Source organism: Pituophis catenifer, unplaced genomic scaffold (genome assembly GCF_029215685.1).
Source record: "Pituophis catenifer annectens isolate HBS135680 unplaced genomic scaffold, rPitCat1.0.hap2 SCAF_15, whole genome shotgun sequence".
In the NCBI taxonomy this organism is placed as follows: domain Eukaryota; kingdom Metazoa; phylum Chordata; class Lepidosauria; order Squamata; family Colubridae; genus Pituophis; species Pituophis catenifer.
In genome coordinates, this window is record NW_027256895.1 from 13,633,198 (window position 1) to 13,654,502 (window position 21,305).

General features: G+C 43.3%; 1 protein-coding gene and 1 non-coding gene across 4 annotated transcripts; both read left to right on the top strand.

Moving 5' to 3' along the window:
* Window positions 1–3,977: 3,977 nt before the first annotated feature.
* Window positions 3,978–18,557, top strand: RANGRF (RAN guanine nucleotide release factor). Of its 3 annotated transcripts, none has more exons than XM_070954304.1 (6): window positions 3,978–4,026; window positions 8,200–8,291; window positions 11,220–11,336; window positions 13,870–14,017; window positions 15,952–16,046; window positions 17,330–18,557. In XM_070954304.1, exons 2-6 carry the CDS (start codon window positions 8,209–8,211, stop codon window positions 17,427–17,429), a joined length of 543 nt encoding a protein of 180 aa, XP_070810405.1. In that variant the 5' UTR covers window positions 3,978–4,026; window positions 8,200–8,208; the 3' UTR covers window positions 17,430–18,557. The 3 variants fall into 3 exon arrangements, with proteins under 3 accessions (XP_070810405.1, XP_070810404.1, XP_070810406.1); XM_070954303.1 differs by having other exon boundaries at window positions 17,334–18,557; XM_070954305.1 differs by lacking the exon at window positions 3,978–4,026 and adding an exon at window positions 5,923–5,998 and having other exon boundaries at window positions 17,334–18,557.
* TRNAA-UGC (transfer RNA alanine (anticodon UGC)) lies at window positions 13,028–13,099 on the top strand. The gene has a single exon. It is a non-coding gene; the product is annotated as a tRNA-Ala (tRNA).
* Window positions 18,558–21,305: the final 2,748 nt, after the last annotated feature.

Sequence of the window (21,305 nt, forward strand, 5' to 3'; positions counted from 1 at the left end):
AAGTAACCAAAGACAATTTAACCTTGCAGGCTGTGAAAAACCCACCCTACGGTCAACTTGAGGATGTTGGCTTATGCTGCGAACCCAGAATGTTGGCTTAAAGGAACAGAGCTCAGCTGTGAAGCAGACGTCACAATTCTTATATACATGGTTCACCCATTTGGGCCACCTTAAAACAAATACTATAAAATCTACAAAGAGTACTTCTGTCTTTCCCTTTCTCCAAACAAAAACTTCACCAATGTATTTGGGAATTCTATCCAACAAACTAACCTCTTTTTCTCCAAATTACAAACATTGAGGTCTGGTTTTTAATCATACCCCAAGGCGTTTTTTCCTCCACCCTCAGCTTTCCTAATTTTCAAAGGACTTTACACCTTTAGAATCAACTCTTGAGTTTTACTAAACAAAAGTCAGGCACCTCTTTTTCCCCCCAGACAAACCCCCTTTTCTCTGGCTTTTAAAATGAGAAATAAAACAAGGCACATACATACCCTACAAACACGAGAGACTTCATGTTGGAGATGGTGGGGGGGAAAAAAAAAGGGCTGCTTGCCTGTAGCAGCCAGCTAATAATATCTTAAGTTTCAGAAACTTATCACAACCACTTCTCAGCTTCGCTCACAAACTCTGACTTATATAGGTTTCCGGTTCTGGAGTTAACAATGGTTCCAGGTGTTTCCAGTCCTTGGTTAATTTATTATTTAATTCCTCATGATTTCATATCACCTATTTTGGCTAAGGGTCGGATGCTAAATGAATCCTGACTTTCTCCTGGGTGGAGAAAGAGATTGAGGGGGATTCCCTTCAGATTCTGGGTGTGAAATACACATGCTGTAGTTTTATTGTAATTTTCTGCTCATTGTCTCATTTTATTTCTCTCATCACCTCCAGGGGTTGGGAAAAAAAAAAAAACATTTAGGGAAGCCCATTCAAAATAACAAGACTGCTGGCATCCTACGTTTCTTTTCTTGAAATATAAAAATCAATTTCATAAATAGAATAGATTAAGAATAATAACTTTACCGTGACTTTAACTGAACATTAACAACATTAAAATGAGATTTCGTTTGGTTGGTAACCATCTCCAATAACTCCAATTTATTTCTTTTTTTTTTTTTTGAAAAAACTTTATTGAGTTTTTTTAAAAAAAACATAAATATAGTAACATTTCCATTAATATCAGATGTGCAATGGTTTTAACTATATACAAAATATATTTCTGGTGACATTTTAAATTACTTTTTGCTTTTATTTAACACACCTTTTTCTCTTTCTTTCATTTTATCATGCATCCATTCATACCACCTTCCCCACACAGTATAATATTCTGATCTATTTCTTATTCATTCTATTTTTCTTGTGTTATGGATTGCACCAGTAGAGGCTAAACCAATTTCGTCGTATACACAGTGTACAATGACAATAAAGGCCACTGTAGAAAAATACTATTGATTAATTCAATGACTTGAATTATTTAAATTAATCAATTAATTAATTCAAATTAGGGGGCTATAAAATATAGTTGCTTTATCCAAGAAACTCTTAAGAAGTAAATTCAATCAGGGCAAAGAAATACCAAAGATTTCCCCCCCACCCTTCCTTCTAGTAAAATCTTGTGTATATTTCTCAGGTGGCAACTGAGAGGATACACAACAGCTTCACCTTTAAGCTGCCAGTCATTGCACCGTAGAAAGTCCTGATGTGAAACTCAGGCTGGTAGAAATCTGGTCTCCTGTGCCAAAAAGAAGAAGAGGAGGAATTCATAAGAAAAATTATAATTTCTAAGGAAAAAAGTTACCCAGAATCAGTCTCAACTTAGGCACCTACTTTTCAGATCAAAGGGAAAAGGGGAAGGGGAAAGGGATACAATATGTTTCCTTGACTAACAGGTTTCCTGCCTGAGCAGGGGGTTGGACTAGATGACCTCCAAGGTCCCTTCCAACTCTGTTAAGTTTTACTAATTTTGGCATAATTTCATGCCATTTGGGAGCCCAGAAGTTTAATTTATGCTTTTCGGATTGGGAATGATCTCTTGATTTCAGCAAGCACGTGGAGTTATAAAACAATTTGTATGTACGATGGGGGCAATTTTTTTTTCTTTAGATATCATTTTAGAACTTTTGTTTTTCTGGTACAAGAGCCAAACATTCAACAGGTGAAGCCTATTAGCTGTTTTTCCATGATAAAGGAAAGCAATACATGCACTTGGCTTTATATATATATATATATAGAGAGAGAGAGAGAGAGAGGGAATATATGGTAAGATCTATCTATCTATCTATCTATCTATCTATCTATCTATCTATCTATCTATCTATCTATCTTACCATATATTTCCTCCCCATAGAGGCTAAGTATTTGCTTTCTTCTATGAGGAGGGAACATATGGTAAGGGTGTGGTTAACTGATGAGGACCAATCAGTCCGAAATAGATCTATATTAGTCTCCCAACAGGCAGCAAAATGCTTGCTTGCTGTCTGAAGAAGCCTAGGATAGTGGATGTGATTTCACTGAGCTATGGCTGCAAACTTGGTCTATGTAGGAAAAACCTGGCTGAGAGAAAAATACACATAAAAATACACATACACATAATACACTACGAATATATATATATATGCAAAAAATTAAAATCTCTGTAAGGATTTTTAGAAGATTTTAAACTGGGATTTTAACCAGAATTTTAAACATTTTAACCAACTTATTTACAATGATGCGGGAAAACACCCGAGATTTTAACTTTTTGCATATGCACACCCGCGAAAACTTAAGAAGATACACACATACACACATATATATATACATACACACACTGCTCAAAAAAATAAAGGGAACACAAGCAGAAGACGTCCGAGATCTGAATGAATGAAATAGCCTTATTAAATACTTTGTTCGTTACATAGAGTAGTTTTGTGTTCCCTTTAGTTGTTTGAGCAGTGTATAAACTACTGTATGTAAAGAACAAAGTATTTAATAAGGCTATTTCATGCATTCAGATCTCGGATGTCTTCTGCTTGTGTTCCCTTTATTTTTTTGAGCAGTGTATATATATATATATATATGCCATGCGTCGTTTAAATAAAAATTAGGATCATATCTATTGCAAATATATATATATATATATATATATATATATATATATATATATATATATATATATATATATATATATATATATAAAACTTACATAGACAGATATATATCTATATAGATATATATCTATATAGATATATATCTATATAGATATATATATATGTCTTTTTCTTTTTCGTAGGCTTTTATGAAAAGAATATTAGAAAGAATATGCATATATATATATATATATATATATATATATATATATATATATATATATATATATATATATATATATATATATATATTGTTGCAATAGATATGATCCTAATTTTTATTTAAACGATGCACGGCATTCCCAAAACTCCTGTTTAATATAGGCAAAATTGGTTTATCCTGCAAAAGAGTTAGCAAGCAAAACACCTGTCGTTTAAAAAAAAAAATTCCTTTCCATTAAAAATGAGCCATCAGCTGGTGCCAAAAAAAATCAGGACTGCGGAATTTAAAATTAAAGGGGGAGGAAGGAAATAAAGGGGATGGCCAAATTTCCATTCTTTTTGAACCAAAGCGTTACTTTTCACGTTAAGAAACTTCTCATCCTCCGATCGCGCTTTCAGAAACGCGAACAGATTTTTTTTTACATTTAAAAAAAAAAAAAAAAAATTAAGACCTGGCCCTTTAAGGGCCGTCCAGCTCGAAACGCGTTTTGTTGTGTGTGTGTTTTTTTTTTCAAATCTGCCTCGGCGATTGGACGAGGCGCTCGTCCATCACTCTCCCTTCCCCCCCCGTCATCGTCACAATGGAATGCGAGGCGCGGAGGAGTGCCGAAGCGCAATCTCCCGGCTTCTGATTGGCCGCTTTGCTCGCTAAACCTTCCGGGAGGACATTCATTGGAGGACGACGTTTTAAAGGGGAAGTCGCCTCTGGCGTGCAATCGAGCGAGGCTGAAAGGTGAGTCTTTCGAAAAGGTGGCAGGAGCGTCCCGAGGTTTTTTTTTTTTTTTTCCCCTACAGCACTCAATTGGCCGGTTCAAAAACACCTTTAACTTCCCTCCAATGACATTATAGGTTCTTCCCATGTTTCTGGAATTCCCTGGGAGGGAATCCCCTGCCTTTGTGACGCAGTTACAAGGGAACCCCCTTTTCCCAAGGTTCTTTTTTTCAGTTTATTTTTGTGACTTGCAGGGATTTCCATGCCTATTTTCAATTATTTGGGGGGGCAATTATTTTGCCTCCTTTCTTTGCAGCAGAAATGACATAATGCACCCCCCCCCCAAAAAAAAGCTTGGGTGTTAGTGCCAAGCACTCTTCCCAGGGAGATCCCCGTTTCTTGCTTCTTTTCTGAATCATCATCATCATCATCGTCGTTTAACGACCCCCTAAATCCCTTGCGGGGCGGAGTCTGGGCAACTGAATGGAGCTAGCAGAGCAGGGGTGGGTTGTAAATTTTTTTACTACCGATTCTGTGGGCGTGGCTTATCTTGTGGGCGTGGCTTGATGGTCATGTGACAATTATTTAGGATTTAGCAGAGGTACTGGTCTACCAGGCTTTTAAACCACTTGCAGAGCTGTACCCATCTACCCATTTATTTTTGCAGGCACTGGTCTACTCATGTATTTTTGCAGGCACTGATCTACTCATGTATTTTTGCAGGCACTGGTCTACCCATTTATTTTTTGCAGGCACTGGTCTACCCATGTATTTTTGCAGGCACTGATCTACCCATTTATTTTTGCAGGCACTGTTCTACTCATGTATTTTTGCAGGCACTGGTCTACCCATTTATTTTTGCAGGCACAGGTCTACTCATGTATTTTTGCAGGCACTAGTCTACCCATTTATTTTTGCAGGCACTGGTCTACTCATGTATTTTTGCAGGCACTGGTCTACTCATGTATTTTTGCAGGCACTGATTTACTCATGTATTTTTGCAGGCACTAGTCTACCCATGTATTTTTGCAGGCACTGGTCTACTCATGTATTTTTGCAGGCACTGATTTACTCATGTATTTTTGCAGGCACTAGTCTACCCATGTATTTTTGCAGGCACTGGTCTACTCATGTATTTTTGCAGGCACTGATCTACTCATGTATTTTTGCAGGCACTGGTCTACTCGTATTTTTGCAGGCACTGGTCTACCCATGTATTTTTGCAGGCACTGGTCTACTCGTATTTTTGCAGGCACTGGTCTACCCATTTATGTTTGCAGGCACTGATCTACTCATGTATTTTTGCAGGCACTGGTCTACTCATTTGTTTTCTTTTAACACTGATCAGCTGTAGGGCGGCCCTTTGAAGCCCTGGGACAAGAGTTTAAACAGTTTTTTTCCCTGGGACTCAGGAGGCAGCAATAGATTGGGGGTGGGGCCAAATAAAAGGTAAGAATAACGTGGGGGTTGGGAAGGGCACGGGGGGTGGGGATGGCGGGGGGGGCAGAACCAGTTCGGTGACGTCATATCGTCACTGCTACCCGCTCGGGAGAACCAGGCCGAACCGGGAGGAACCCATCACTGTAGCAGAGTGTTTAAATGGTCAAGATGCCTTTCCTATTCACCAGTGCGGAGTTTTGTTCAGCAGATATATTCTCATTGTGCCCAGAGAGAGAGAGAAATATCTGCCTCTACCTAGGATCGAACTCACAGCCTCCTGATGGGGAGCTGATTGCTTCTTTTCTGAATCCCCTGAAGAGAAAAGATGCAAAAGAAATCAGCAATTGGGTCCTTCCGATATCTGGGGTGCAAAACTCTAGACTAGTGGAGAGGGAGACAAATTGTAGCAATAGCATTTAGACTTATATACCGCTTCACAGTGCTTTACAGCCCTCTCTAAGCAGTTTACAGAGTCAGCCTATTGCCGCCAACAATCTGGGTCCTCATTTTACCCACCTCGGAAGGATGGAAGACTGAGTCAACCTTGAACCTGGTGAGATTTGAACTGCCAAATTGCAGGCAGCCGGCAGGCAGCAGAAGTAGTCTGCAGTACTGCACTCTAACCACTGCGCCACCATGGCTCAAATTATCCTCTTCGCTGCCATCTAGTTGAAGTAGCCCTCGACTTCACGTCCCCCAATCGAGCCCAACATTTCTGTCGTTAAACGAGACATTTCTCAACTCTCGCTTAACCACGGTGAGATTAGGGAAGAGTTTGCCTCATTTTACAGCGTTCCTTGCCACCGTGGCTAAATCCATTGCCATGGTCCTCCTTGAGGGGAGTCTGTTCCCTTAACTTGGATGGGGAAGAAGGATAATTTGATTTCCACAAACCTCTAATACAAAATTTAGTTTTTTATTCATTAATGTACAGTATGGAGGTAGCAAAAGAATTGGTGGCCTGTGAACTCCAGAAAAGTTTCTTCACTTTGATCCATCTCACTGTCAAAAAGTGATTGCACCTTAAAAAAAAGGTATTGCTTTGTTATTGATATAACCAATTAATTTCTTGTTAGTTGCGAAGTCATGTCCAACCCATCGCGACCCCATGGACAACGTTCCTCCAGGCCTTCCTGTTCTCTACCATCCTCTGGAGTCCATTTAAACTCACGCTGACTGCTTTAGTGACGCCATCTGGCCACCTCGTTCTCTGCCGTCCCATTCTTCTTTTGCCTCCAATCGTTCCCAGCATTAGGCTCTTCTCCAGGGAGTCCTTCCTTCTCATTAGGTGGCCAAAGTATTTGAGTTCCATCTTCAGGATCTGGCCTTCTAAAGAGCAGTCAGGGTTGATTTCTTCTAGGACTGACCGGTTTGATCGCCTTGCAGTCCAAGGGACTCGCAGGAGTCTTCTCCAGCACCAGAGTTCAAAGGCCTCAATTCCTTGGCGCTCAGCCTTCCTTATGGTCCAACTTTCACCAGCCATACATTGCAACTGGGAAAACCATAGCCTTTTATAACTATTATAATTATTACTATACTATTACTATTACTAATACTAATAAATACTAATACTAATACTCATAAATAGTAATACTAATACAATACAATACGATCAATACAATACAATACAATACAATACAATACAATATAATACAATACAATACAATCAATACAATACAATACAATACAATACAATACAATACAATACAATACAATACAATACAATCATTGCTTATCTTGGAAATAAGCCAGTCTTGGAAACAGATTTGCTTTCTCGAATATTTGCAGGGAAGTCCATTAATTTCTGAATTCATGGCCTCTAATTAACATGACATACAGCTAGTCCTCGATTTACGACCATGGCTGAACCCAAACGTGGAGCCTTCTCCAGCACCAGAGTTCAAAGGCCTCAATTCTTTGGCGCTCAGCCTTCCTTATGGTCCAACTTTCACCAGCCATACATTGCAACTGGGAAAACCATAGCCTTTTATAACTATTATAATTATTACTATACTATTACTATTACTAATACTAATAAATACTAATACTAATACTCATAAATAGTAATACTAATACAATACAATACGATCAATACAATACAATACAATACAATACAATACAATACAATCAATACAATCAATACAATCAATACAATACAATACAATACAATACAATACAACAATACAATACAATACAATACAATACAATACAATAATACAATCATTGCTTATCTTGGAAATAAGCCAGTCTTGGAAACAGATTTGCTTTCTAGAATATTTGCAGGGAAGTCCATTAATTTCTGAATTCATGGCCTCTAATTAACATGACATACAGCTAGTCCTCGATTTACGACCATGGCTGAACCCAAACGTGGAGCCTTCTCCAGCACCAGAGTTCAAAGACCTCAATTCTTTGGCGCTCAGCCTTTCTTATGGTCCAACTTTCACAGCCGTACATTGCAACTGGGAAAACCATCGCCTTGACTATATGCACTAACCGATTAATACAGGAGTGCAAATGTACATATTTGTTATAATAATTGGGTTGCCACAGATTGCTTATGTATTTTATTTTATGCATTTAAGTGTAGGTTCCCGAAAAGACTCTATCCTGTTTTTCCACCTTGCTGCTAAGAAAGGAAGCTATGCAAAAACATTGCAGTTTGCAGCTCAACCTGGCTTGGGAGCCTCCATTTTGTGTGTGTGACTTTGACTGTAGATCTCCAACGCATCTGTCCTTTGGTTTGTCTTGCAGGCAAGGGCCATGACGGACGAGGAGCCCCATGAAAGCTACCTTTTTGGGGGTGCCTTTTCGGCTCGCCTTCCTCCTGGAAGTCTGGATATCAGGTGAGTTGGATTCGTTCCCTGACCAGCATCTCCCCAGATGTGGTCATTCCGGCTTTCCCACCAGCTTCTTGGCTTCCCAGCGCAACTCGTAGGTCAAACAAAAGGCTATGAGACATTCTGGTTTGGAAATAACAAGTCCAGTTCTTTGCATTGATTGATTGCAAGTATTCAGTATGTCTAATGCAGGGGTGAAATGCTCCTGGTTTGGACCGGATCGCCCAATCCGGTAGTGATGGAGGCGGGTGGTTCGGAGAACCGGTAGCAAAAATCCCTGCCCCCCCCCACATTCCCTAGCAATCATCAGAGGCTTTTTTTTAATTTTTAAAAGCATTTTTTCTACAACCTCTTTGGCCGAAAAAATGCTTTTAAAAATAAAAGAAAAAGCCTCTGATGATCGCGCGGCTCAGCTGGGCTCATCGGAGGCTTTTAAAAGCATTTTTTTCTACAACCTCTTCCACCGAAGAGGAAAAAAAGGAAAAAAAGCCTCTGCTCCAAGCCAGCTGGGATCGTCAGAGGCTTTTAAAAGCATTTTTTCTACAACCTCTTTGGCCGAAAAATGCTTTTAAAAATAATTTTAAAAAGCCTCTGATGATCGCGCGGCTCAGCTGGGATCATTGGAGGCTTTTAGAAGCATTTTTTCTACAACCTCTTCCACCGAAGAGGTTATAGATAAAATGTTTTTAAAAGGAAAAAAAGCCTCTGCTGATCAGGCAAGCCAGCTGGGATCGTCAGAGGCTTTTAAAAGCATTTTTTTACAACCTCTTCAGCCGAAGAGGTTGCAGAAAAAATGGTTTTAAAAGTAAAAAAAAAAAAAAAAAAGTTAGCCGCACCCACTCAGTCATATTACCCCCACCCCCACCAAGCCACGCCCACAGAACAGGTAGTAACAAATTGTACATTTCACCACTGGTCTAATGACAAGTCTAATGAAAAGAAAGATTAGGGGAGATGTGATAGCAATGATCCAATGTTTGAGGGGCTGCCACATGGAAGACGGGGTCACCCTATTCTGCAAAGTCTCAGTGGAACAACTTGCCTCCAGAAGTTGTGGGTGCTCCAACACAGGAGGTTTTATAAAGAAGAGATTGGATAACCATTTGTCTGAAATGACATAGGGCCGTGATGGCGAATCTATGCCATGCATGCTACAGGTACCATGTAGAGCCCTCTCTACAGGCACGCGAGCCGTTGCCTCAGCTCAGCTCCACCGTGCATCCGCGGGCGCCTCCTGCTGGCCAGCTGATTTTTGGGTCTCTGCCGTGCATGTTTGGGGGGACAGGGCGCATATGGGAGATGTGCACGCATGTGTAGGGGGCGGGGGGGGTTGCACACACATACACGGCAGTGGTGGGTTCCTCCCGGTTCGGCCTGGTTCTCCCGAACCGGTAGTGGTGACGATATGATGTCACCGAACTGGTTATGCTCCCCCCGCACCCCCCCATCCCCCGCGTTATTCTTACCTTTTATTTGGCTCCACCCCCAATCTATTGCTGCCTCCTGAGTCCCAGCTGATGGCTAGAGGGAAAAAACTGTTTAAACTCTTGCCGCTGGGCTTCAAAGGGCTGCCCTACAGCTGATCAGTGTTAAAAGAAAACAAATAGGTAGACCAGTGCCTGCAAAAATACATGAGTAGATCAGTGCCTGCAAAAAATAAATGGGTAGATCGTACAGCTCTGCAAGCAGTTAAAAGCCTGGTAGACCAGTACCTCTGCTAAATCCTAAAGAATTGTCACATGACCATCAAGCCATGCCCACAAAATAAGCCACGCCCACAGAACCCGTAGTAAAAAAATTTAGAACCCACCCGATGCACGGGGGTGGGTGGAGCATGGGGGGGGGTCACACGTGCATGTGCGGGGGGTGGAGGGAGCGTGTGGGAGTTGCACCAGAGATGGGTTTCAGCAGGTTCTGACCAGTTCTGGAGAACCGGTAGCGGAAATTTTGAGTAGTTCGGAGAACCGGTAAATGCCACTTCTGACTGGCCCCGCCCCCATCTATTCTCTGCCTCCCGAGTCCCAGCTGATCGGGAGGGAATCGGGATTTTGCAGTAACCTTCCCCTGGAGTGGGGTGGGAATGGAGATTTTACAGTATCCTTCCCCTGCCACGCCCACCAAGCCATGCCCGCCAAGCCAAGCCAAGCCACGCCCACCAAATCACACCCACAGAACCGGTAGTAAAAAAATTTGAAATCCACCACTGGGTCGCACGTACATGCGGGGGGTCGCACGCGCATTGCATTTCGGCACGTGATGACAAAAAAGTTGGCCATCACGGGTACAGGGTTTCCTGCCAAGCAGGGGGTTGGACTAGAAGACTTCCAAGGTCCCTTCCAACTCTCTTCTATTCCAGTGATGGTTAACCTTTTTGCCGTTGCGTGCCAAAAGTGGGGGTTGCGCGGGGGGGGCACGCGCATGCGTGCCCACACCCAAAATTCAATGCGCCCTGCCCCTCGCATGCGACCCTCCCGCACTCCCCCGCTTTTTGCACGTGATGGCCCGGTGGGCCCGGTAGGCCCGTTTTTCACCCTCCCCAGGCTCCAGAGGCTTTTTTGGAGCCTGGGGAGGGCAAAAACAACCTTCCCACCCCCCCCAGAGGCCCTCTGGAGGCCAGAAACAGTCCGTTTCCTGGCTTCCGGTGGACCCGGAAGGCCTGAAAATCAGGTGGCCGGCGCGCACAGGCGTGCTAGAGCTGAGCTAGTGCAATGCTCGCGTGCCCACAGATATGGCTCCACGTGCCACCTGTGGCACGTGTGCCATAGATTCGCCATCACGGATCTATTCTATTCTAACCATGACCTGGATGACTGAGTATCTCCATATAGAGAGGATGGCCTGCTTGTTGTGTCTTTAGAAAGTCCACGTGCTCACAAAAACGTAGTCACCGGCTGACCCTAACTTCTTCTCCCCGTCTCTGTCTTTCCCTCGCAGCGAAATGCGTCAGGTTCCTGACAACCAGGAAGCCTTCGTTCACCCCAGCACAGATCAGAGCGTCATCGTGGAGCTGCTGGAATACCAAGCAGGGGTGCCGGATGAAAACGCTGCCAGGTATGCGGTGCAAAATTGGACATTTCATTGCAGGGTAGATTGGTGCTGGAGTTTCAAGCCTGCAGGGAAAAAAACGAGTTCCGGGACAAAATTACACAATTGGGGAAGCCAGATTTACTTAAGATCCGGGTTACTAATTTAACCCCTGCATTGATTCACTTAACAACGGCGGCAGGAAAGCTCGTAGAATGGGGTAAACTCAATTAACAGCGGTCTCGCTTAGCAACAGAACTTTTGGGTTCAGCCGTGGTTGTAAGTCGAGGACCAGCTGTATGTCATGTTATTTTTTTTAAAAAATAAATTTTTATTTGAGTATAAATATTAAAAAAGACATAACATAACATATACACAACAAACATTTATACAACATATAAACAAAAAGATTATGTTTCCTTCTTAAGCATTCTTTCCAAGTGACATTCTACTTATAATATATTTCTTCACCTCTCCTTAATCTAATAAGATTTTTTTAAAATCAGTAATATTTCCCCCTATATTTTTTGTTTATTTCTCATTTTTAACCAATTATACCAATTGTTCCATATTTTGTAATAATCTGAACCAAAGAAATACAAGAAAGAGAAGAATCAGCTGTATGTCATGTTAATTAGAGGCCATGAATTCAGAAATTAATGGACTTCCCTGCAAATTATTCTAGAAAGCAAATCTGTTTCCAAGACTGGCTTATTTCCAAGATAAGCAATGAGCCTTGGTAGTACAGTGGTCTAAAGCACCCTGTTATTAAGACCAGCTGCCTGCAATTACTGCAGGTTCGAATCTCGCCAGGCTCAAGGTTGACTCAGCCTTCCATCTTTTCTAAGGTAGGTAAATTGAGGACCCAGTTTGTGGGGGCAATAAGCTGACTTTGTATAAATATACAAAAGGATGAAGGCTATTGCTTAGCGCATTGTAAGCCACCCTGAGTCTCGGGAGAAGGGCAGCATATAAATCAAATTTTTTTAAAAAAATTGTATTGTATTTATTGTATTGTACTGTACTGTATTAGTATTATTATTATTATTTTTTAATTTGATTTATATGCCGCCCTTCTCCGGAGACTAGTATTTATTAGTATTAGTATTAGTATAGTAATAATTATAATAGTTATAAAAGGCCATGATTTTTCCAGTTGCAATGTATGGCTGGTGAAAGTTGGACCATAAGGAAGGCTGAGGGCCAAAGAATGGAGGCCTTTGAACTCTGGTGCTGGAGAAGACTCCTGCGAGTCCCTTGGACTGCAAGGCGATCAAACCGGTCAGTCCTAGAAGAAATCAACCCTGACTGCTCTTTAGAAGGCCAGATCTTGAAGCTGAAACTCAAATACTTTGGCCACCTAATGAGAAGGAAGGACTCCCTGGAGAAGAGCCTAATGCTGGGAAGGATTGAGGGCAAAAGAAGAAGGGGACGGCAGAGAACGAGGTGGCCGGATGGAGTCACTAAAGCAGTCGGCGTGAGCTTAAATGAACTCCAGAGGATGGTAGAGGACAGGAAGGCCTGGAGGAACGTTGTCCATGGGGTCACGATGAGTCAGACACGACTTTGCAACTAAGAAGAATCTAACTTAATTACATAGCAAAAGCCTAAAATGTTGGCTTTACTGGTGAAACCTGAAAATACAAGCAAGAGGACGTAAGATTCAGAGGCTACCATTGTACTACAGGAGACCAGCTGCTGGAAGGATTGGCATGGAGGGGGATGTAGCTCAGTGGTAGAGCGCATGCTTTGCATGTATGAGGTCCTGGGTTCGATCCCCAGCATCTCCACTTTTACAACTCCCTCGTGCAGGGAGCGGGGGAAGAAATAACAAAATATGACAGCTAGGTGGCAGCACTTAGCTGGGTCTGGCTGATCTTTGGGAAGCCGTAGTCTTTGGGTTGGGCACGAATAGAATTAAATAAAAATAAAAATACTATCCTACCCAGGTATTCCTTGATTTACGACCACAAGTGAGCCCAACGTTTCTGTTGTTAGGTGAGCTTTGTCCCATTTTACAACCTTTTTGCTTCAGTTTGTTATTTATTTATTATTTTATTTTATTAGATTTATATCCCGCCCTTCTCCCTGAAGGGACTCAGGGTGGTGAACAGCCGAAAATTAAAATAACATGCAATATAAAAGTTAAGATAATTAAAAATAAATTAAATAAACGGCCTCCCAATTTAAAACCCCTAGCTATACAATTAAAAAACCCATAAAACCTATTCAGGCCAGGCCGGCTTGCTGAAATAAAAACGTCTTCAGGGCCTTACGGAAAGTGCGGAGATCCGGAATCAGCCGTATTCCGGGAGGTAGCTCGTTCCAGAGGGCGGGTGCTCCCACAGAGAAGGCTCTCTTGTTAAGTGAATCACTACAATTGATAAGTGAACAACTGTGGCAAGGAAGGTCGTACGCACTTAACAAAGGTTAACTTAATTTAACATTTGTTAAGTGAGTTTATCTCCATGTCACGACAGGAGATTCATTGGTGGAAGGATGAATGAGAGATGTCCACCCATCATCATCATCTTTTTTTTTAACCATCCCGTCCCTCCAGGTACCATTTTGAAGACATTGCGGGCAGCGCGGCCAATTCGGAGATTTTGAGCCAAGGACAGTTTGCGCCCGCTCTTCTGGCATTTGAAGGCTGCAGCAGCGCCTGGCAACTCACTGGCCGTCAAGAGGTCGCTAAATTCAACGAGGAGGTGGGTGGCGAGGTTACCTATTTCCGAAGTGTGCCCTGCCAGTTGGTCGGCCTTGGTCCGAACATTTTTCTGCAATGAGGGTGGTTCTGCAGGTTGAACCACCTGGGGAGGAAAAAGGGGCATATAATACACACACACACATAAACGCACAGTCCTCAATTTAGGATCATTGGTTTAGTGACTGTTTTAAGTTAACGACAGCACTGAAAACGACCGTTTTTCTTTTCTTTTTTTAAAATAATTTTTATTGAGTATTTTACATTTTAAAGCCAAACACACAATAGCAAAAGAAATCAACAACAACAAAAAAAAAAAACCACACACGTACACCAGACGTTAAAATACAATACTAACAACAGATATATACAATTTTACAACTTCCTGCATAGACTTTTGTCTTTACTCTTAGCTTTTATCCTCCCGCTCCTTTCTCTTTATTTTTAAATATTCATAATTAACTTTTGTTAGCAGGATCATTATTTACATTTATATCCAGTATGTTAATATCTAATTTCACTTTATATTCTTATTTCTTAATTTGATTTCTGTTTTCCAACCATGTATAAAACCTATTCCACACTTTATAAGAATCCGAGTCTTCTCTTTCTTTGATCTCCATCGTTAATTTATCCATTTCGGCTCATTCGAAGATTTTCTTTATTATTGTTTCTTCCGGTAGTGTATTGGTCGACTTCCACATTTGCGCTAGAGTAATTCTGGCTGCCATTAGAATATGCAATATAATATAATAGAGACTTTTTTCCATTTTTCTATCAATTATTCCCAGGAGGAACATCTCTGGTTTAAAATCCTATCTTTTGGAGTGTAATCTCTTCCAACCACCCTTTAATTTTATACCAAAATTTTCTCACCTTAGGGCACATCCACCACATGTGGTAGTATGTCCCTAGTTTGTGACCACATCTCCAACATTGGGGTGAAAACGACCGTTTTTCATACTTACGACCAGTTATGGCATCCTTATGGTCAAATGTCTATGGAGATGCTCAGTCCTTCAGGTCATGGTTGTCCCAAAGGTCCTTTTTTTCAAAGAGGCAACTGGACTTTTTGGTTTTTTTTCTTTGAAGACATTTCTCTTCTCATTCAAGAAACTTCTTCAGCTCTGACTGGACGGTGGGGAATGGAAGGATTGATACTCCTTGCAGACAGCTGGTTATTTGCGTTCTTTTAGACAGTCGTTGAGGCCACTTGGAGGTTTGTCTGTGTCCTCAGGGTCACCTGAGTAGTGCAAATGGGTGTGTAGCCTTCTTGAAAACTGCTGAAAGGACAGTGTTGTTGACTGTTGACAGAGGGTTGTTCCATTTTGACGTTGATCATCGGTTGAAAGAGGGGTCAAAGAGGCCATTGGTGTCAAAATGGAACAGCCCTCTCCCAACAGAGGGGGAGCGATACGACATCATCTATCTCCAATCTACAACACAGTCCTTTCAATGGTTCCAAGATGGCTTCTGTGGGAAACGGGTCCAAATGGCTCTTTGCGTGTCGAGTGCTGATGCCGGTACTCGCCACCTCCAGAAGAGGCAAATACAGGGCCGCTTCGCTCCTGCTCTGGAATATGGAGTGAGTCTCCATCTGCTGCCATCGCCTTTACCTTCTCAGGCGAGGAGTGACTGGGAGGGCGAGGTGCAAAGCTAGCTGGCTAGCAGGGAGCCACAGCAAGGGGCCCAAAGAGCCGCATGCGGCTCCAGAGCCGCAGGTTGCCAACATCCAGATTAGACAGAAGGGGCCTTGCTTGGCTTATATAAGAGAATCGAACAATGTGGTGAGGTCCCGTTTCAGTGAATATGCCCTTTTTTAAAGAAGAGGTGCTAGCCCTCATGATGTCAAAAGCCGGCTTTCACCCTCCATCAGTATAAAATGGGAAGCTTCACTTAGGCCTGATTGATTTCTTGTTCCTGTTTTCTGGTCCGCAGGCCAAAAACGATGTGTGTGTGCATTTAGTGCTACTCCGCCTCCCCCAGTACAGAACGGATCTGCTTGTCACCTTCAATGACCCCACCTGGATTAAGTGAGTGTGCCTTAATTCTCTCTTCTGCCTGTTGCAAGGTTATAACCACTAACTGTTCTGGGGAAAGGAGAGAAAAGGACGGGATAAATTGGAGGATTGAGAATTAAGAGTGTGTGTGTGTGTCCTTGTGGTGCTTGCCTCCCACTCAAAAAGTTGAAAGTTCAATCCTAGGTAGCGGCAGATATTTTTTCAGGGCACGACGAGAAAAAAATATCTGCTGGGAACCTCGCATGGCATCAGGAAGGGCATCCGGCCAGTAAACGCTCAGCTCCATCCAGTCACCCCAACTCTACCCTGAATTAAAGGATTACACAGCCGTTAAAAAAAAGGAGTGAAAATTAAGAATATTCTTGAGGCGGAGAAATTCTGACTTCTGCCTTTTGAGAGCCATCCCCGTTAAATGCATCCTTGGCTCAATTTGAGGAGAGTTGAGGGTGTTGAAAAGTAGCGCACTCGGTTTCTTAAGATAAACCTTTTGAAATGCCCCTCTCCTCTCCCTCCAAATTGTTCTCAACTTACAACCATTCATTTAGCGATGTCTCGAAGTTACAGCGGCATGGAAAAAAGTGATTTAGGACCGTTTTTCACTTAGAACCGTTGTAGCATCCCTATGGCCACGTTATCAAAATTCGGGTGCATGGCAACTGGTTCATATTTACGACGGTTGCAGTGTCCCCGGGTGGGTCACGTGACCCCCCCTTTACCAACTTGACAAGCAACAGGGATGGGGAAGCCAGTTTCACTTAACAACCGTGCCACTGACTTTAACTATGGCAGTGATTTGCTTAATGACGGTGGCAAGAAAGGTCGTAAAACGGGGCAAAATTCACCCACAGGACAAAAATTTGGGGTTCAATTGTGGTCATTAGTCCAGGATTTAAGTCCAGGGGTGAGATTCAGCCAGTCCGGGAGAACCGGATGCTAATTTTACATCTGGTTTGCCAAACCGGTAATTGCAAGGACTGGCTGGCCCCTCCCACCCCGCCCTGCCCCTCCCAGGAGTCTCCATGCGGCCTGTTTTGGATGCCAGGTTAAGTGCAGCGCCCGCGCGGAGGCTCTGGGAGGGCAAAAAACGGGCCTCCCTGAAGTTCCGGAAGTCTGAAAACAGGGCTGTTTTCGCCCTCACTGAGGCTCGAGAAAAGCCTACGGAGCCTGGGGAGGGCAAAAAACAGGCCCATTTCTGGCCTCCGGAGCCCAGGGGAGGTTTTGGAACACAATTTTGCGATTCTGCCCTGTGATGACCCAATTCTTTTTTTTTTCCTCTTTCTCTTTCTTTCTTTGAGGCAGTCCTCTAAGTACCAGCGCTGTGCAAAATACAGAGGTCCCCTTGGCACTCTCTCGACCGCCCTGGACGGTGGAACATTTCCACGCTTTTGTGTGTAGCTTGCAGCTCCTGGATCCTGGTCTGTTCGGTTAAAACAGTTCTCTTGTCTACATTTGCCAGAAATCCAGCTTCGTTCAGGCGTCGCTGTGATGCCGGAGCCGTTTGGTTTGGAGGCCTTCAAATGAGCACAGCGGCTGTGGTACATGGATCTTTTTCCTTCATCCCCAGATGGCGGAAAGAAGAGATGGGCACTGAATCCAAAGAATGTTCTCTTGGCAAAAAGCAAGCTTGGCAACCTACTTAGCTTTAGGGTTGCATTAGACTAATGTTTTTCAAATTTGGTGACTTTTAAGTTGTGTGGACCAGTGTTTTTCAAAGTTGGCGACTTTTAAGACGTGTGGACTTCAACTCCCAGAATTGAAGTCCACATGTCTTAAAAGTCACCAACTTTGAAAAAATACCGCATTAGACTGTAGGAAGTGTAATTTTACTCACCTCTCCAGCTATTTCCTGATGTCGTTCTACGTGTGATACAAGCAAACTGGGATTACCTACCATTCGCTAGTTTGCGATTTACAACTCAAAAAAATTTTTTTACACCTCTCAGTAATGGAAGAAGCACGAACCCCAGAAATAATTGCACCTCCAGCGAACCGCCAAAGAGATATTTTTTATTTGGAGTAGCCGTTTAAGTTCTAGACACGCACCGGTGACTTCCTCGCCCTTGAACGATTAAGAAAAAAAACGTAAAAAGCAGAAGGAAATTTGCCGCAAGCAAAACTTCTTCCTTCCTTCCTTATTTTTCCTTCCTTCAAATTCCGTCGCTCCCAAAAAGCTTTACGCATTTTGTCGTGAAATTTGGGGTAATTTCCAAGTTGAGTTTCCTCAACCGTGTTCTTGTGCATCAAGTGACACGGAGGCCAACGTGGAGCTGGTTTTTTAAAAAAAGACCAACCTGTGAAAATATAGTGGGGTGGTTTTTTTTCCAAAGGTGTAAAACACTTAAAAATCTCATACGTCATGCTTTGCGTGCATGTATCATCTCTTAGCACCACCAGTGCTACGTCCAATGGAAACAGTTTACTGTGTGGATTGGAGTCCTCAATTACAGTGAATGCCTTTCTCCCTTTTACGTGGATCCTTTGTGCTTCAGGTCTGCTGCTTGATTAAAATAAACGCAAGCTTCAACAAAAGTTTTACCTACCTATCTGACATTAAAATTCTCGTGTCCGTTTGCAATGTTTGGTGCGAAATGTTGGGTGTGTTCAGGGGTGGGATTCAGCCGGTTCCGGCAAACCAGATGCTAATTTTACATCTGGTTTGCTGAACCGGTAGTTGCAAGGATTGACTGGCCCTGCCCCTCCCAGGAGTCTCCATGCAGCCAGTTTTGGATGCCAGGTAAGTGCGGAGACTCTGGGAGGGCAAAAAACGGGCCTCCCAGAAGTTCCGGAAAAGGGCCCATTTCCAGGCTCCGGAGCCCAGGGGAGGCCATTTTTGCCCTCCCGGAGGCTCGAGGAAAGCCTATGGAGCGTGGGGAGGGTGAAAACACCCCCCCCCCAATCGTGGTGCAGGAGGCCGAATAGGTCACGCCCACCATGGCCACCTCCACCCAGCAACCAGGCAGAGAACCGGTTGTTACAATTTTTGAATCCCACCCCTGGGTGCGTCGTAAGGCAAAATTTTTTGAATCGGTGTACCTCAAACAGGGCCGATATACAGAATGTGTCCAAAAACTTGCCCCGTCCCTTATCATTTTCTAGGATGGCCAAATGATGTCCTCTTTGTTAGCAGGACATCATTTTGCAAGGAAATCACAGCCGGATGTTAGATTGAGAGAGGCAAAACCTCTCCGGAAGGAGAGAGTTGGTAGAGATGATTCATGTGACCATGGAGAGGCACTCCTCGTGACCAGACTGTGGAAACTGCCATTTTTTCTGAGTGCCCACTGAGTGGAGTGACTGGGAATTGCGGCGCAGAATTTAACAAATGCTAAACTGAATTGAGCCCCGTTTCTTAAATCGGTTTCTTCCTTTGCATATTGGAAGAGATTTAAGATCCTTCAGACCAGTAAGGTTTTACTGTATTTGTCGGCGAGTTTCTCCTCCTTTAAAGGATGACATCAATTTGAATTTTGTTTTTTTAAAAGAATTAACATTTTGAAAATATATAGGTAGCAAAACCTTAAGTATTTGGATTTGGGGGGAGTTAGCGGAGGATTAAGGAGGCGGAGGGATTTGGAATGATAGCCTTGAATGAATGGGTTTTTTTGTCATGGGAAGATGCGAATTTATTTCCTGTTTTCATGATAAGGAGGCCTTGAAGATTAAACAAGAACAGTTTATGAAGTGCAGACTTAAACTCCCAGAATTCCACAGCTAAAATGGGAGTTAGTCAATATGTTTTCCCTGACTTGCCTGGCAGTTTACCCTCCCTTCCCTTCCTTCTTTCCCTTCCCTTCCTTCCTTTCTTTCCTTTCCCTTCCCTTTCTTCTTGCCTTTTCTTTCCCTTCATTTCCTTTCCTTTCCCTCTTTCCTTTCCTTCTTTCCCTTCCCTTCCTTTCCCTTCCTTCTTTCCTTTCCTTTCCTTTCCCTTCCTTTCTTTCTTTCCCTTTCTTTTCTTTCCTTTCCCTTCCTTCCTTCCCCCTCTCCCTCCCCTCCTTCCTTCCTTCCTGCTGCATCAAGTTTATACTTCCTGGTCCCTTTTCTGTTGAATTAATAAAAATAAAAATATAAATGGACTCCGCACAAGGTGGAGCTAATCACAAGAATTGGGAAGGAGGCGTGAGAGAGGTGCCACATGGTTCAGAACAGCTCAGGAATGTCGTGCAGGGAATGTGCGAGAAGTGCTGTGGAGGTCCAGAAGGGTGCAGGGGTGTGCAAAAAGTCAGATGGGGTGCCCAGGGATGTTGTATGGGTTGGGAAGGCTGAGCAGGGGTGCAGGACACATGCCATGAGATTGATTTCGCATGCAGAATTGCAGCGCGGCTAAGAGTGTGCGGCGGTACATGAGTGGCCAGTGGGGTGGAGCCCAGAGGGACGATGGGTGTTGTGTGAGTTGGGGGAGACTTACCTGAACAACTTGTGACTTACCTTTCTGGCTTTACCGTTGCCGAAGGTGTCAGGGAGTGTTGGAAAGGACAATGACTCGATTGCAGTGGTGCGACTGAAAACGGCCACACAAATTTGTCAAATTTCAATTCCCAGTCCTACGGGGCCTAGGTTTTGGACACAATTCTGTATGTTACCCCATTTCAGGCACGTCGATTCAAAAAATGGTTGACTCCGTAACGCACCATTTTACCCAACTGAAAGTTTACAAACAGATCTGATAACGTTTAATAGCATGTGGATATTGATAAGGGGGGAAACGGGAGCGAGAAATCAAAAAGAGCAGGACGGCACTCTAGTGCCACCTAGAGGCTGGATTAACAAGAGCAGGCGAGCCCTACCTCTAGGCCAGTGGTGGGTTGCTATTGGTTCGGGCGAATTGGTAGTGATGGGATTTGAATCCCATTATTGCTGTAGGCCTATTTGGTTGCCATGGAAAAACAGTTTGAACTCAGGCTGCCCCTCGCCACCTTTACAGAGGCCTTGTAAGTTTGCAAACCGGGTAGAAGTGACCCAATGGAATCCCCCAGAAAGCTTTGTAGGGGGTCCTCCTAGGTAGGTGGGACCCAGAGGCCATTTACCAAGCTGACAGCAGTCCATCTTCTGCAGTGGAAAAAATGGCGCTTCACTATAGAATGGGCGAGGTGTGTTCTGGCACAAGCGTCAAGTTGGGAAGAGCTTCTGCATGATGCGTTGGCTCCTCGATCCAGAAGTTAGGATTACGGTATCATTGTTCCGGGAAGGAGAAAGAGTTGCACGTTAATTTTTCTCCCCCCATCTGTAAGCGAAGTAGGAAAGGGGGACCCAGAGGTGAGAACGGCCAAAAAA

What these genes read in the sequence shown, in the direction of transcription:
- RANGRF (XM_070954303.1), top strand. Translation starts at nt 8,209, where the DNA reads ATGACGGACGAGGAGCCCCATGAAAGCTACCTTTTTGGGGGTGCCTTT. An exon ending in TCGCTAAATTCAACGAGGAG is followed by an intron (nt 14,018 to 15,951) that starts GTGGGTGGCGAG and finishes TCTGGTCCGCAG; the next exon opens with GCCAAAAACGATGTGTGTGT. An exon ending in AATGACCCCACCTGGATTAA is followed by an intron (nt 16,047 to 17,333) that starts GTGAGTGTGCCT and finishes TCTTTGAGGCAG; the next exon opens with TCCTCTAAGTACCAGCGCTG.